Source organism: Arabidopsis lyrata (assembly GCF_000004255.2).
Source record: "Arabidopsis lyrata subsp. lyrata unplaced genomic scaffold ARALYscaffold_1, whole genome shotgun sequence".
In the NCBI taxonomy this organism is placed as follows: Eukaryota; Viridiplantae; Streptophyta; class Magnoliopsida; order Brassicales; family Brassicaceae; genus Arabidopsis; species Arabidopsis lyrata.
Window position 1 is genome coordinate 6,127,013 of NW_003302555.1, and position 12,898 is coordinate 6,139,910.

Genomic DNA, 12,898 nt, shown 5'->3' on the forward strand with positions numbered 1-12,898 from the left:
TCTGCAGAAGGAAGAGGGATGTTGACACAAATAGTTTACATACAAAACAATAACAAAAAGAATAGCTAATTCAAACCTGGTCTTGAATTGTCAAGTGTGGCTCCATTGCATTGCATATTGAATGAACATATGGTTAAAAAATAACACACATGCCCAATAAACCACAAACAAGAAACATGACTTGAATACATCCAATATCCACTGCCTAACCATATGGTTCTACACCAGAAACCTGATGCTAGAGCAAGTCAATAGACGTTTCCAGTAAATGTGTTAAGCATACTCGCCTTATTAAACTGATATGCTGCACACAAACCCTCATCAGCTACTAGAATGAGCCTAGTTTCAAATAAAGATTAGTAAAATTACCCATCATCCCTTGTCAAATGTCACTTACTTTCAAGAATTGGGGTTTAAAGCTTACAGACTCACTAGTCGTTACACAACCAGTCTATGTAACAAAGTATGTAAGTGTATTTATATTTGGGGCCCTCTCAATTCCAAATCCAATTTCTCTCAAAACTGACATGCAGCAACCTACAGACCTTTAACAACTTATTTCATTATCAATAAGATAGAGGCCATTGCATGAGAACCGTAAGTCATACTCGTGAAACTCTCTTCATTGTTGCTGGTGCAAAAACCAGTTAAGAATGGCACAGCACAGAACGGCTGAAACAAGTTTGTAACTTATCATGGATTAACATCTGCAACAAAACGTATAGACCACTAAGCATGATCACGGGCAATCAATCAATGCATTTAAATAAAAAAATAGCCTCGGCCAAGCAATACAAAGAGAAACAACATTCTTACACACTTCGCCTATATACATACATGGTAGGAAGTTAAAGACAACACTCCAACAAAAAGTACAGAAAAAGAGTACCTTGACGCTCAGATTTCACACTCTTGTTTGTTAGAAGACCAGCAACGGTGTGACCATAAGTTGTCGTCTACAGAAACCCCACCATTTGCCAGCCAATCCAGGAACCCGAAGACACTCAATTTCAAATCAAAATATCAATAGAGGGAAGCTTCCTGATAACAAAGCTTGCACCTTGTAGACGATCTGAGGGGTAGTTATGAAGACTAATAGCAATCTTGAAGGTGAAATTAGCTTTTCATCTGCACATAAGTTTTGTGTTCATCTTGTCTAACCTTTTCATTGATGTCATATAGACAACCTGACCTCCATGGCTCCCCAGCCAGCTCTGAGTATAGTTCAGGATCTACCATCATGCTGGATCAGACTGGTAACAGAACACAAACCATTATCGCCTGGTACTCAGACAGAACATAACCAAGGTTGCTCTCAACTTGCGATGTTCGGAAAAATCCTGATGAGAAATATGACCATCTCGAGAGAAGATAAGTTCAGCTCTTCTATTCATGTTACGCCATTGTTTCACATCTCTAGCAGACGGCATCCGAAGTCAACTCTAAAAGCATAAGCTCTTCACCTCCTCATCATTTGTGTTCATCATACAATTTGTACCTAAGGTTTGATCAAACATTGAGTCTTAAAGAATGATTGCTTTTGCAGGCTGCTGAAAAAGCTCGGGATTGAGTCCTCATATCCATGTCCCAGTGCTAATTTTCCATAACCACCTCCTTGCAAAAGAGTCCTTTTTGATCCTAGAACGTGAAGGCTAACATTGTAACCCAGCTCATAAAGCTCTCAAGAACCTGCCATATACACTCAGATCCAGATTTCTCTGTTTACTTACCAAACACAATGAAACTATATACAAAGGAAGGCCAGTGTCTTGAGAAAATTACGTTTGGATTGTCTCAAAGGGTGATGCTCTTTCCCTCCTCAAACCTGAAGTATCTCTACACTGCCTAAGTTACAAAACGGTACAATGCCTAAGTTACCTGAACTGGGTAACTGATATACTTGAAAACGCCCGTGGCAGGACCAATTGTATCAGTCCAGTACGTCCACCATGGCGCTCCACCGCTGCGGACCAAAGCTCATAATCAAATCCCAGACAAAAACCAGCTTCCTTTATTCGTTATACTTCCATTGAATAAACAAGGACGAGTGTAGTCCTCCTAATCAGAAACGCCCCTTTTTGTCTTTTTGTCTTTTTGTCTTTTTGTCTTTTGGTTTGTTTTTGGTCTCTGTCTCCTCATAAATAAATAGCGTAAAACGATGTCGTTTCATTTTAAGACATTTCTTCTCCTTTTCTTTATTTCACAGTGCTGACATTCATTTTCCGAACGTTGTCTGTGCATCGTCTTACTATCGAGAGAATCCAAATTCCTCATTTCTCAGTTCTCATTTCTTTCTCACAGGTATTATCTCTTTTTCTTTCTGTATATGATTTCAAAACTTTGATAGCATAACAGCATTTCGATTTCGTTTTTTAACCGGATTTTAGACTTGGGGTTTATGGGCTGGGGTTTTAGACCTTAAAGTTTGAAACTTTATCTTCAGGAATCCGATGGCAACCTATATCTTCGATCCTATATGCGATAGCTCTTGGGTAGCAAACACATTGACTTGGTTATGGGGCAAAATTCCATGGGAAGACGATAGACGTAAATCCACCGAACGTTTTTGGAAAGAAACATGGAAACTAAAAGGTGAGATTTTTTAGAGCTGTTGCTTCTCTATTGATTATGTTATGTGGAATCTAGAAACTCTGCGATTCTGTTTTCTCATGTTTACATTTCTAGATGCTAAACAACTAACGGAGTGGGAAAAGTCTTGCAACATCTTGTTTGGAATGAAGCCAACAAGTTCTGAGATGAATCTATCTTATATGCCCAACTACAAAGGCTCTGTTGATTTCATGTTTGAGAAGCAAAAGCCTACCCAATTCTTCGTTCCAACGGTTAAATTTAACCACGTTCACGGGTTCTACTATGTATCCTTGATGAAATGTAGATTCTAGTACCTTAAAATTGTTTTTCCTCTGTGTGGCAGGGAACCTTTTCTGTATCGATCCCCATCAAAGTCCCTGGACTTCATGCCTCCTACCGTTTTATGCATCCTAAAGGGAAACGCGATCAGGTTGTAATCTCTGTTATATGCATCCTAAACACCGTTTGTGTATTCTCCATGTGTCTGATTCCTTTGAATGTTTTGGTTCCCAGCTGGAACTCCAATATGAGGGGTTAGAGCATTGGTTATTCAAACTAAAACTCCCATTATCTCTGACTGAGAGACCTACCATTGTCTTTAGTGTGACTCCAAATTATGAGGCTTTCTCTCTGCCTTGCGAGATCAAACTTGAAGGAAATCTTGATAGAAGGATCCGAGCTTGTAGAATAGCCAACTGGTCAATAGGCCTAACAAGTGACGCATCCATCTTTTCCTTTGCCTTCAAGATAACGAAAAGCACCGCTTCATGCAAAGCAAAGATTCATGGTCTTTCTGCTTCTGCAGATTGGTAAACATGTATTTCAATCATTTGTTTTGTTTTGATCTTTGTTGTTTTCTAAACTCTTTTCATGCAATTCGTTGCAGGGATGGAGAAGATCTCAAGTGTTCTTTTGAACAAGAAGTCGAGAAGTTTTCTATCACCTCCAAATGTCAAATCAACGTCAAAGATGCTAAGAAAAATGTATGTTCAGTTGGTGTTGGAAAGAGGTGGGATGATGATGAAAAAGGATTGCATAGAGGAATACAAGTGGTGTTTGACACCCATGACGTGACCACAATCACCTATTCGCGGTCCCTGACCAAAAAGCTCCCCCTTGGACTTTCTGCAAGGGTGGATGTACGTGTCATCAATAATTCACAACTTGGGGCTAATTTTTCCTTTACATGAAGGTATGATAAACATCTATCTATTGCTAAGTTCATAAACAAAAACAAAAAAAGAGATCATCAATCTTTACATTATTAACTATTAAGTATTGGTTTTCCAGATTTCTATCATTTTGTACAGCCATGGAAACAAGAAGAAGAAAAGAAGTGACAGGGGAAGAAAGAAAAACAAACACAGCTTGAGCGGAAGGAGCATTGTCTTATATAGACATTTTCTCACATGTTTCCAAACTTTTTATGTTGCCTTTTGTTATGTTATATGAAGCCTACACATTAGGACAGTTTGAAGCTGGAAATTTTTGGTTTGGCTATAGAAATATTGACTATTAATATCTTTGATATATTACTACAAATAATATTAAGAAAACACAGGTAATTCTTTCAGTGTCTTGATCGTAATTTTCAAGATGTCATGTTAAATTACGAAAGCCAAAAAGGTTCAACAAAATTCTTTTCAAGAAAAAGAAAGACCGAATTTAAAAGCAAAAACATTATAAAAATATCAGGGCTACGAGATCCTTAGACGGGCCCGATAAGCCCACCTTTGCCAATAATTAACAAAATGATTTTTATTTTTTGTCTTTTTGCAAAATTAACACTGTCTCGTTTAGGCCTTGGCAAAAAAACCGTACCCGAGTACCCGAACCGAAACCGACCCGAAAAAACCAGTTTGGGGCGGCTACGGGTATTAGCTATTTATCCTATTGGGTCTTGTATTGCCGTACCCGTGGGTATAGGGTAAAACCCGATCCGAACCCGATATCCGAACGGGTACCCGATTACCCGAAATTACATATACTTATACATATAAAACTTTTTATATATGTAATATTTGAATTAAATACATTTATATCTAAATATCCAAGAATAGTTACCAAAAATTAAATGCACTTATATTTAAATATTTAAGACAAAATATATTTATACGCGAGATGCTTGTAAATTTTTTAAATATTTGGACAAAATTCCGGTTATTCGGATAAATTTTCGGGTGAAACTCGAATATTAGAGTAAAATTGCGGATAAAATTCGGATATTAGGATAAAATTTCGGATAAAATTCGGGTATTTGGTAAAATTTTGGGTATTTGGGTATAAAATACCCGAACCCGATAGGTACCCGATTTTTTTGGATATTTAGCGGTTCTAAAAATCTAAACCCGAACCGATCCGAACCCGATTAGATCCGAACCGAAACCGAACCGATATTTTAGATTTACCCTATTGGGTCCTAAACTCCTCTACCCGAAAGATCCGTACCCGATCGGGTTTTACCCGAACCCGACCCGCATACCCGAATGCCCAGCCCTTCGCTTCACTGCTTCTACTTTCTAAGCTCTAGCGAAACCCTAAAATTCATGAAAAACTTAGCATTCAATTTCAGGCGTGAGGTAATCTTCGATTATGTTCGTATTCGAGTTGATTATTATCAATTCATGCTCGATTTTTCCGTTTAAGTCCGTATCTCTCGTCCTCTGTTAAAAACAAATCCTCGCCGTTTTTTTTTTTTTTTTTTTGTAGCGGAGAAGAGATGATTGAAGTTGCTGCTATATTTGTAGGCGTTGGCTTCCTGTTCAACTTTTGCGGCCGCAGCAATAAAACGTTAGTCAGTTCCTAAATCTATATCTAATCTGCTTGAAAACACACTTTTGATCTTGATTTTGATTTCTTCTTCCGTTCAGGAACGCTGAGTTTCTAGATAAAGCTACTATGGTGGACGAGCTTAAAGGGTTGGGTAGGGTTTCTAAAAAGTTGATTATTTTTTTGGGTTTTCTTATCGATCGATGATCCAAAACTTTACAAATTTTCAGGGGAATTTCTTGAAACTAAGCCATTAAACAACACTGTTGTGGTGTTTGGAACTGTTGGATCAACCTCAACCGTAGAGACCATGTGTAAAAGCGCTTTGGGTGTTTTTGTCGAGGAAACGGTAAGATTGTGTCTCCTTAAATCTAAATGACAGATTATTTTTGTCAAAAATAATGTGTTGGTTTTTCCTTCAGGCCACAGTTACTTATGATAGGAGGAATTGTGTTGGTTTAATACGGGAACATGAGAGTACTTTGGTGAACCGTAAGGAGGTTTCTTGGTATTTGGTAGGACTTATTTTCTCATCCACAAAGCCAGTGGTGGCTCCTTAATTTAATTTGGTTGCTTCTATTTTCACATTAGGAGGATGGTACTGCTCGGGTTAATGTAACGAATTACCAACATGCCAAAGGATTTGATGATATTTTACGTACGTATTCCTCTACTGTTCCTGTGAGTAAGCACTTCAAAAGATTGCTTTCTGTGGAAGAAATCACGGTATTTGTCTTTATTCCTTACCTTGTCTCTTCTTCTTTCATTTCTCTGTTTTTTCATTCGGGTTTCAATAACTGTGCTAGTGTTTCTTTCTTTCTTTTATTAGATTTGTGATCCTGACAGTTGTGAGTCTTGGGAGGATGTTCTTGAGATTGGTACGCCTTTGACTATTGTTGGTGGGGTAAGTCAGACCTTATGTTTGTTTTAAATCTTTATGATTTCAATTAGTGGTTGAAAGTGATAAATTTACATCTCTGTACTGTACTCTAGGCTGGCAGAGACAAAGATGGGAATATTACGATCCGACATGTCTATCAAGTCTTCAATAAACGTATAGAACTTAAGAAACTGATTTCTAATATGGAATCGAAATCAGTGTAAGAAACATCTGATGTTCCTTTTTTTTACTTGGGAAGTGAGAGTCATATTTATTTTTCTAAGAGAACTTGTTGCTGTTTCATTTTGCAGGAATTATGGGAATTTCTCCATATATTTTGCAGCTATGGGTATGGTTTTACTCGCCTTGAGCCTTCTGCAAGATGACGACTAAGCTTATGTTAGTGCTTTCAGTTTAAATTTTGCCTTTGGATTGACGTCTGGTAACCTCTGCTTTTTAGTTCATATGTTAGTCACTGACTTTATATATTATGTGCTTTATAGGTTTATATATATGGTTAGTTCCTGTGTGAAACAATCATGTGTTTAGTTCAACGGGAATGTAACATCTCTTAAATAAACCTTGGAAATGAAACTAAGCAGTAGGCAGAAACGAAACAACTCTCTGTTTTATTCATCAAGGCATATCCGTTATTGCCTTTACATTTACACATTTTTTTTTAGTTAAAAGGTTTAATTTTGGTCGCATTCCTCTCATCCATTTTAGTAGAAAGCTTTCTGCTTGTAATTTTTCACCATTTTAGCTTGGCCGGAAAATACTGCAAACATTAAACACCAATAAAACCCGCCCGTAAGGGCATGGACCGAAGTTTGCTTGTAAATATGAAATTTGAAGTATACATACCTTGTTGATAAGGGAGAGGTAATATGGTTTCACGTCCTCCACGTTTATACGGACTTTGCTTTTGCTGTAGAGATCATACTTGTTGAACACTTTCAGCCAATTCATGTTCTCTCTGTCTTCATTGTTCATCAAATGCTTATATGCTTCTGATTTGTGAAGAGCTGCCAACCAAATAAAATAACAAGAACCCGTTGTTTTATAATATAGACTCATTTATTTATCGATAAATTCGAGCAAATCAGTCTTTGTGTTTCAAATTACCGTAGAACGAATGGTATCTGATGATGAAAAGACCGGCTGATGGTAATGTAGTTTGATTCTCCTTCGCAACCTGTGAAATTCAGCTATGTAATCAGATAGAGTCTTACATGTCGGTAAATCGTAAACACATGTTGAGATTGTAATGAACTTACAAGGTACATGTAATCATCATGTCCCCAAGACATCAAAACATTATCGAGCCCACAGTCTTCGGTGTATATCCCGTACTTGGTGTTGTAACTAAGGTTATCATAGTCTGGATTCTCCTTGAAGTACTACATCAAGAAACCAGCAATGGAATCAACAGATGTTTTGAAACTCAAACAAAGTTTTCAAATTGTGTTTAAGGATCTTATATACCTTGTGGTGAACAATAGATTCATCAAATGCACATCCCACTGGAAATGTATCGCCAACAACAGCCCATTGAGGGAGCTCACCAAACGAAGGGTGAAGAAGAACTTTTCCAAGATCTAATCCACATACACACCAAACACGAAATCATTAAACCGGCAAACAATGTTTAAACGCGATCAAAGGGAATCATTGAGTATAATTTACCGTGGATAAGACCGGTCAGATGGAGCCAGTCTTCATCAGGGTAATCTTTCCTGATGGCTTCAGCTGTCTGAAGCAAATGCTCGATCTGAGGTTCGTCCAAATCGGGATCACTCTCGTCGATAAACTCATTCAGAAGCTCACAGCATTCCCAAATGCTCATCTCAGTACGGTTTAGCTTCCTGTATTCTTCCCTCATCTTCCTCACGAAATCAACGGTTTGGCCAATGTGATTAACCCTGTAAAATTCCTCCACACCTCTCCTCCTCTCACTCTCAGCATCATAATCCCTTTCATGACAACAACACAAGCAGATATCTATAAAAGTTTCGATCTTGCAATCTCTGGTGTTAATTGATTCGAAAGATATTTACCTGAAGGTGTGACCAAAGGAGTTGGTGTGAGGAGCCTCAAAAGCTGCATCTAACACCAACTCTGTTTCTTCCTCTTTAACATTCCCCTGATTCTTCTCTACAATCTCATCTCCTGCATCTAAAGTAACTCAAATTCAATCGTCAAAATCGATCAAAGTTACCAAATTCAATCTAAATCCGAAAAACCCTCAAAAATGAGATTCATGAGGAGATGATCCAAAATCTGTAATATCTAGAACCAGATCATTTCAAAACAGAGCACAGAGAAAGAAAGATCCAAAGTAAAGCGAGTACAAAGGATCACGAACCGTTCTGATCAGAGTGGCGATCGATGAGAATCGTCATGGAGATACTTCAGATCCAAACAAAGAAAACTAGGGTTTGTTGTTGGGTGGTGACGGCAAATGGGAGAAAGGAAAATGATGGTTTATATAGGTGAAAAGCGAGCCCTGAAGTGGGAATAAAGGAAGAAGTGAGTCCTTGGCCATTATTTTCAGAAGAAGGACTCTCAAAGTGTCCTTCAATGGCAAAATATGCAAAAATCTCGCCTTTTTTGATTGGATTAGGGTTCATGCAGAGAATACAGAAAGGCAAAGAAACAGCTGTAACAGTTTAGATGATGCGTTAGATAACGACTTGGCGCGTCATTATTTTTTTTTTTTAAAATGATATCTTTGCGTACGTGTCAGGCTTTTTAATCCACTAATTTAGTAACAATCTTGAATTTGTTTTTCTATTTCACATCTGTTAGTCCTCAAAAACCACTTTTATGAGTAAATAAATCAAATGAACTGATCCAAAATCTATAAAACTTACTTAATATAGTAAAAGCAATTTAAATCTGTGATTCTGTAATCTCAGATCAGTTAATGATGATATAGAAGACGTTGAAAAAACGGGTTTATTAAAATTAATTGTTTGATGGTCTAAACTCTTTTTTTTTTTTTTTTTGATGATCTAAACTCTAAAGTTAAAACTTAAAAAGTCGCCACGATTAAATTTTTAAAAAATTTTACATGTATAAAAGAAAGTTAATAATATGTTACACAACATCAGGCGCAAAAAGATCACACAGAAGAGGAGAAGAAGACTTTGACAAAAAAAAGAAGAGGAGAAGAAGAAGAAGAAATCACGTCACTTTTATAGTGGGTTCCACCGTGGAACTTCCACGTGACGTAGCTTCATAAATTAAAAATTTTGTCCTTCTTTTATCTTCGCCGTTGAATCGGTAGCTTTTGTTTTTTATGATCCGATGGTGTCTGGTTGTTGTTATAGACGACAAATACTAAAAGAGAAAAACGTCTCTGTTGTTCTTCTACATTTGTACTTTCTTTTTGCTCATCTTACGATTCCGTGACCAAACAAACAATCCCACAATTTTAAGTCGACATTCACGTTTTTTGCTCTGATTGCGTCTCTCTCTCTCTAATAGACATGTATAAAAGAGTTTTCTCTCTTTGATGGATAAAGCAGAATTCATTTATAATTTAAAATATCGATTGTAATTAATAATTAGCGAAATGCTATTAGTACGTGAAAATCTCACCTAACTTTCAATTAAAAAAAATGGAAACGACCAGTAGATAATAGACCAACCAGTCAAAAATGACTATTTGCATCTATTCTTCTTAAGAAACTACTTCGTATGAATATGAAATGACAAGCTATAAGGTCCATAATATATCATCAAACTACCAATCGTTCCTCCGTATCAGAACCAGAAGCTGGAAATCTCAGTAACCCATTCAAAGGTATGATTCTATCATTCTCACACCAAACTACTTTCAATTAGTATAAACAATAGAGACTATACTAATCAACCACATTCAATTAGTTAGAAAGAAATTACAACCCATTGTTCTGCAATCCCTTACAATGTACATTTTGTCTATGAAAGGAACAAGAACCCTTCGGTTTACCGGTACCTACAAGATATTAACTTCCGGTTTTAACCAAAAAAAAAAAAGAGAGACAGTTCATCTTTTGACCCCTTTTTCAGCTGTTTCTTATGTTTTTCTCTGGTATTGTATCATCTCAGTAGAGGAACCATAGTTACCTCAGTGTTTCGATTCTCTGAACATGTTCATTGGATTTGATGGTACTGTGTGATTCCGCGTTTTGGTGGAAGCTTTCTTAGGATAAAGAGGACCAGAGACGAAGGCAATATCTCCACCAGCTGTAAGTAAACAGGACACACAATTTTTGTTTAGAGGTTTTCAAAAGAAGTTTCATATTTAGCTTAAGATCCACATAGCGTATAATGCACATCTATAGCATCTGAAGAGGTGAATGGGAAGCGTACCAGGTAATATATGAAGTTTAGGATTGGATGATCTAAGACATCAAGATCTGCTGCATCGTCAAACGCATCAAAGCACATCTAGACCAAAATAGATGATGAAATGAAAGATCTGGTTAGCTGTGGTTTCAAGGATTGACCACTAACACAGAGAATTCAACCAACAAGATATGGTGTAATGATAGCAATAGTATGATGTGTATATCAATACCATGATGCATCTGATGAGGAAACATGTAAAGCATATGGTTGTCACGTAGCCAACCTGCAATTCGTACAACAAATAATGGGGATTAAGACCCAAGAAACGGAAATTTAAGATCGGGGTAACTTTTGGTTTAAAATTCAAGGTTCACCTCTTGCAGCTTCTTGCGCCGCCCTTTAGATTCTACTGGAAATCGTTGCAGCATCAGGAAAAGCCTGCAAGGAAATAATCATCAAAGACAATAAATCAAGGTGACTTCATGAGAAAGTTCCTTCATAGAAGTAATGATATATAGATAAAAGTCTGATATGGCACAAAAAGGATCTTGTCTAGCCAGCCATCAGAGGAGGGAAGGAATCCTAGTTTTCAAAATGATATCAACAACTCGTTTGGGGCAGGAAAACATGTGGCAGCATGTAAAAAGCATATAAACTATGCTACCATCATCGTGTAGCATATGCAAGTGGCAACACACTTACCTTCCTCCATATAATAAAAAGCCAAGGGCCGCGAACAATGAGACACCTGCAATATACATTCACAAGAGATGAGACATAGAGTACATAAAAAAAAAAGAAAAAAAAATCTCTGTGTAAAATGATCTATATTTCAAGCTCTACCTGCAAAGAACATCCTAGAAATGATTACCATAAGGTGAACAGGCTTCCACCACAAAACCAACCAAAGAGCAATCTGAAATTAATACATTCACATGAAAGGTTAAAGCTAAGGAACCCACATCAATCAGATACAAATGGATAGTACGGAAATTTATAAGAAGCTCAGGCCCACAGGTCAACCAAGTTCAAGGTAAACTCTAAACTTTGCAAATTTCCAAGATATTACAAGGGCCGGCCAAATAGATAGTTATTTTCACCTGAATTACGTATACAACTGCATTAATTGTGAAGAAACTTGGCCTCAGTCCATCAGTGGAAACAGCACGTGCCTGTCAGGATGGAGTAAAATATCAACAACAATGCACCAAAGACTAAATTTAAAAATATATACAGAATCAAGTTTTACCTGGTAGTAAATCTCTGCCCAAAAGAGAACAAGAAGCGCATATGTAGTGAAGAAAGCAAGACTTGGAATGTCAAGTAAGATATGTTGCAGAATCTACAAGAAACCAAACGACACTTGCAAGTTTAGAAAATTCACATAGACCATCAATGAGGCGAAATCACAATGTGAATGGAAAACACCAAACCTCTGGCTGCATATTCTGTACATCTCGACGGAAAACAAAAACCAGAGCTCGAACTACACAGAAGACGACGAGACAATCAACAAAACATACACAGACTGAGACTGACAATCAAAAACTAACAAGAGACAACAAACCAACCTCCATTCACCAAGAAATTGAGAAAATGAAAGACCTTCTGCGTCGTCCAGCCATATTCTGGAACTCTCAATTGTATTCTTACCAATTGAATCTACAACAACAAGAAAAAAACAAAACTTTAATCAATTTAGGGTTTTTTTCCCTCCCAGCCACAATCCAGCATCTATTTCCTCAATTCAATATCCTAAAATCCCTAATCTTCCAATTCCAAATCAACCCATTTCCTAATTCCAATCCCAAAATTCAAAACCAGAAGGACAAGTAACGGCACCACAGCAATGACGGAAACGATTCCATATAGAACAGCAAGAACATGGAAGATACGATCCTGCCACACCGGAGATTCATTCACATCCGACCACCAATTCGTAGCCTCCTTCAAATTAAACGCTACGATTGCTGCCGCCGAAGATGACATCATTTCCAAGCCGCCGCTTCTCATTTCCGGGAAAAAAAACTCATACAAGATTCAGATTCCTAATAGATTTAGCTTTCGACCACGAAAAAGAGAATCGATCGAATCACTTCTCCTCTCTCCTTCTCCTTCTTCTGTTTTAGTTTTTTCTCTCTTTCTTTTTCTTCCATTTTTTTTGTTTTAAGGTATTTATAGTATTACCCGAAATTAGATTTGAGAACGGCCATGACAGGGAATACTTAGAATGACGTGGAAGAAATTGAAGAGGAGATTGATAAAGTAACCGGATATAGCCGGTGGTTCTCTCCGTGAGGAGAAGTTCTGGTGACCGAC

The 12,898-nt window shown here is 37.3% G+C and overlaps 4 protein-coding genes and 1 long non-coding RNA gene across 7 annotated transcripts; 2 read left to right on the forward strand and 3 right to left on the reverse strand.

The window, feature by feature from the left end:
* Window positions 1-379: 379 nt before the first annotated feature.
* On the reverse strand, window positions 380-928 carry LOC110225403. The gene is made up of 2 exons (XR_002329750.1): window positions 890-928; window positions 380-707 (listed from the first exon to the last, which is right to left on the reverse strand). It is a non-coding gene; the product is annotated as an uncharacterized LOC110225403 (long non-coding RNA).
* An 84-nt stretch (window positions 929-1,012) lies between these two features.
* LOC110225402 lies at window positions 1,013-4,157 on the forward strand. Of its 2 annotated transcripts, XM_021015057.1 has the most exons (9): window positions 1,013-1,110; window positions 1,183-1,801; window positions 1,920-2,301; window positions 2,444-2,592; window positions 2,686-2,843; window positions 2,936-3,022; window positions 3,106-3,401; window positions 3,479-3,784; window positions 3,883-4,157. In XM_021015057.1, exons 4-8 carry the CDS (start codon window positions 2,451-2,453, stop codon window positions 3,780-3,782), a joined length of 987 nt encoding a protein of 328 aa, XP_020870716.1. In that variant the 5' UTR covers window positions 1,013-1,110; window positions 1,183-1,801; window positions 1,920-2,301; window positions 2,444-2,450; the 3' UTR covers window positions 3,783-3,784; window positions 3,883-4,157. The 2 variants fall into 2 exon arrangements, with proteins under 2 accessions (XP_020870716.1, XP_020870717.1); XM_021015058.1 differs by lacking the exons at window positions 1,013-1,110; window positions 1,183-1,801; window positions 1,920-2,301 and having other exon boundaries at window positions 2,316-2,592.
* An 802-nt stretch (window positions 4,158-4,959) lies between these two features.
* Window positions 4,960-6,858, forward strand: LOC9326123 (E3 ubiquitin-protein ligase SP1). The gene is made up of 9 exons (XM_002890015.2): window positions 4,960-5,171; window positions 5,302-5,382; window positions 5,463-5,515; window positions 5,592-5,710; window positions 5,784-5,876; window positions 5,953-6,087; window positions 6,191-6,265; window positions 6,355-6,461; window positions 6,553-6,858. The coding sequence occupies exons 2-9, from the start codon at window positions 5,312-5,314 to the stop codon at window positions 6,632-6,634; spliced, it is 735 nt and encodes a 244-aa protein (XP_002890061.2). The 5' UTR covers window positions 4,960-5,171; window positions 5,302-5,311; the 3' UTR covers window positions 6,635-6,858.
* LOC9326124 (inositol oxygenase 1) lies at window positions 6,786-8,818 on the reverse strand. Of its 2 annotated transcripts, none has more exons than XM_021013933.1 (8): window positions 8,607-8,818; window positions 8,299-8,410; window positions 7,928-8,214; window positions 7,727-7,839; window positions 7,519-7,641; window positions 7,367-7,436; window positions 7,106-7,266; window positions 6,786-7,019 (listed from the first exon to the last, which is right to left on the reverse strand). In XM_021013933.1, the coding sequence occupies exons 1-8, from the start codon at window positions 8,641-8,643 to the stop codon at window positions 6,993-6,995; spliced, it is 930 nt and encodes a 309-aa protein (XP_020869592.1). In that variant the 5' UTR covers window positions 8,644-8,818; the 3' UTR covers window positions 6,786-6,992. The 2 variants fall into 2 exon arrangements, with proteins under 2 accessions (XP_020869592.1, XP_002892814.1); XM_002892768.2 differs by having other exon boundaries at window positions 8,299-8,416; window positions 8,607-8,817.
* Window positions 8,819-10,106: 1,288 nt separating this feature from the next.
* On the reverse strand, window positions 10,107-12,743 carry LOC9328877 (protein TOM THREE HOMOLOG 1). The gene is made up of 11 exons (XM_002892769.2): window positions 12,422-12,743; window positions 12,151-12,241; window positions 12,013-12,065; window positions 11,829-11,921; window positions 11,680-11,751; window positions 11,423-11,495; window positions 11,282-11,327; window positions 10,954-11,017; window positions 10,809-10,862; window positions 10,601-10,678; window positions 10,107-10,474 (listed from the first exon to the last, which is right to left on the reverse strand). Exons 1-11 carry the CDS (start codon window positions 12,590-12,592, stop codon window positions 10,382-10,384), a joined length of 888 nt encoding a protein of 295 aa, XP_002892815.1. The 5' UTR covers window positions 12,593-12,743; the 3' UTR covers window positions 10,107-10,381.
* Between the last annotated feature and the right edge of the window lie 155 nt (window positions 12,744-12,898).

Bases quoted from the DNA above. Each gene is read 5' to 3' on its own strand.
- LOC9328877 (XM_002892769.2), bottom strand. From the start codon at position 12,592: ATGAGAAGCGGCGGCTTGGAAATGATGTCATCTTCGGCGGCAGCAATC. The intron at 12,242-12,421 runs GTGCCGTTACTT...TTGTTGTTGTAG, and splicing joins TCGTTTCCGTCATTGCTGTG to ATTCAATTGGTAAGAATACA. The intron at 10,475-10,600 runs GTACGCTTCCCA...GTTTACTTACAG, and splicing joins TAAACTTCATATATTACCTG to CTGGTGGAGATATTGCCTTC.
- LOC110225402 (XM_021015057.1), top strand. From the start codon at position 2,451: ATGGCAACCTATATCTTCGATCCTATATGCGATAGCTCTTGGGTAGCA. The intron at 2,593-2,685 runs GTGAGATTTTTT...TTACATTTCTAG, and splicing joins AGAAACATGGAAACTAAAAG to ATGCTAAACAACTAACGGAG. The intron at 3,023-3,105 runs GTTGTAATCTCT...TTTGGTTCCCAG, and splicing joins CTAAAGGGAAACGCGATCAG to CTGGAACTCCAATATGAGGG.
- LOC9326124 (XM_002892768.2), bottom strand. From the start codon at position 8,643: ATGACGATTCTCATCGATCGCCACTCTGATCAGAACG. The intron at 7,840-7,927 runs GTAAATTATACT...TATGTGGATTAG, and splicing joins TCTGACCGGTCTTATCCACG to ATCTTGGAAAAGTTCTTCTT. The intron at 7,020-7,105 runs GTATGTATACTT...TAATGTTTGCAG, and splicing joins ACCTCTCCCTTATCAACAAG to TATTTTCCGGCCAAGCTAAA.
- LOC9326123 (XM_002890015.2), top strand. From the start codon at position 5,312: ATGATTGAAGTTGCTGCTATATTTGTAGGCGTTGGCTTCCTGTTCAAC. The intron at 6,266-6,354 runs GTAAGTCAGACC...ACTGTACTCTAG, and splicing joins CTTTGACTATTGTTGGTGGG to GCTGGCAGAGACAAAGATGG. The intron at 6,462-6,552 runs GTAAGAAACATC...TTCATTTTGCAG, and splicing joins AATATGGAATCGAAATCAGT to GAATTATGGGAATTTCTCCA.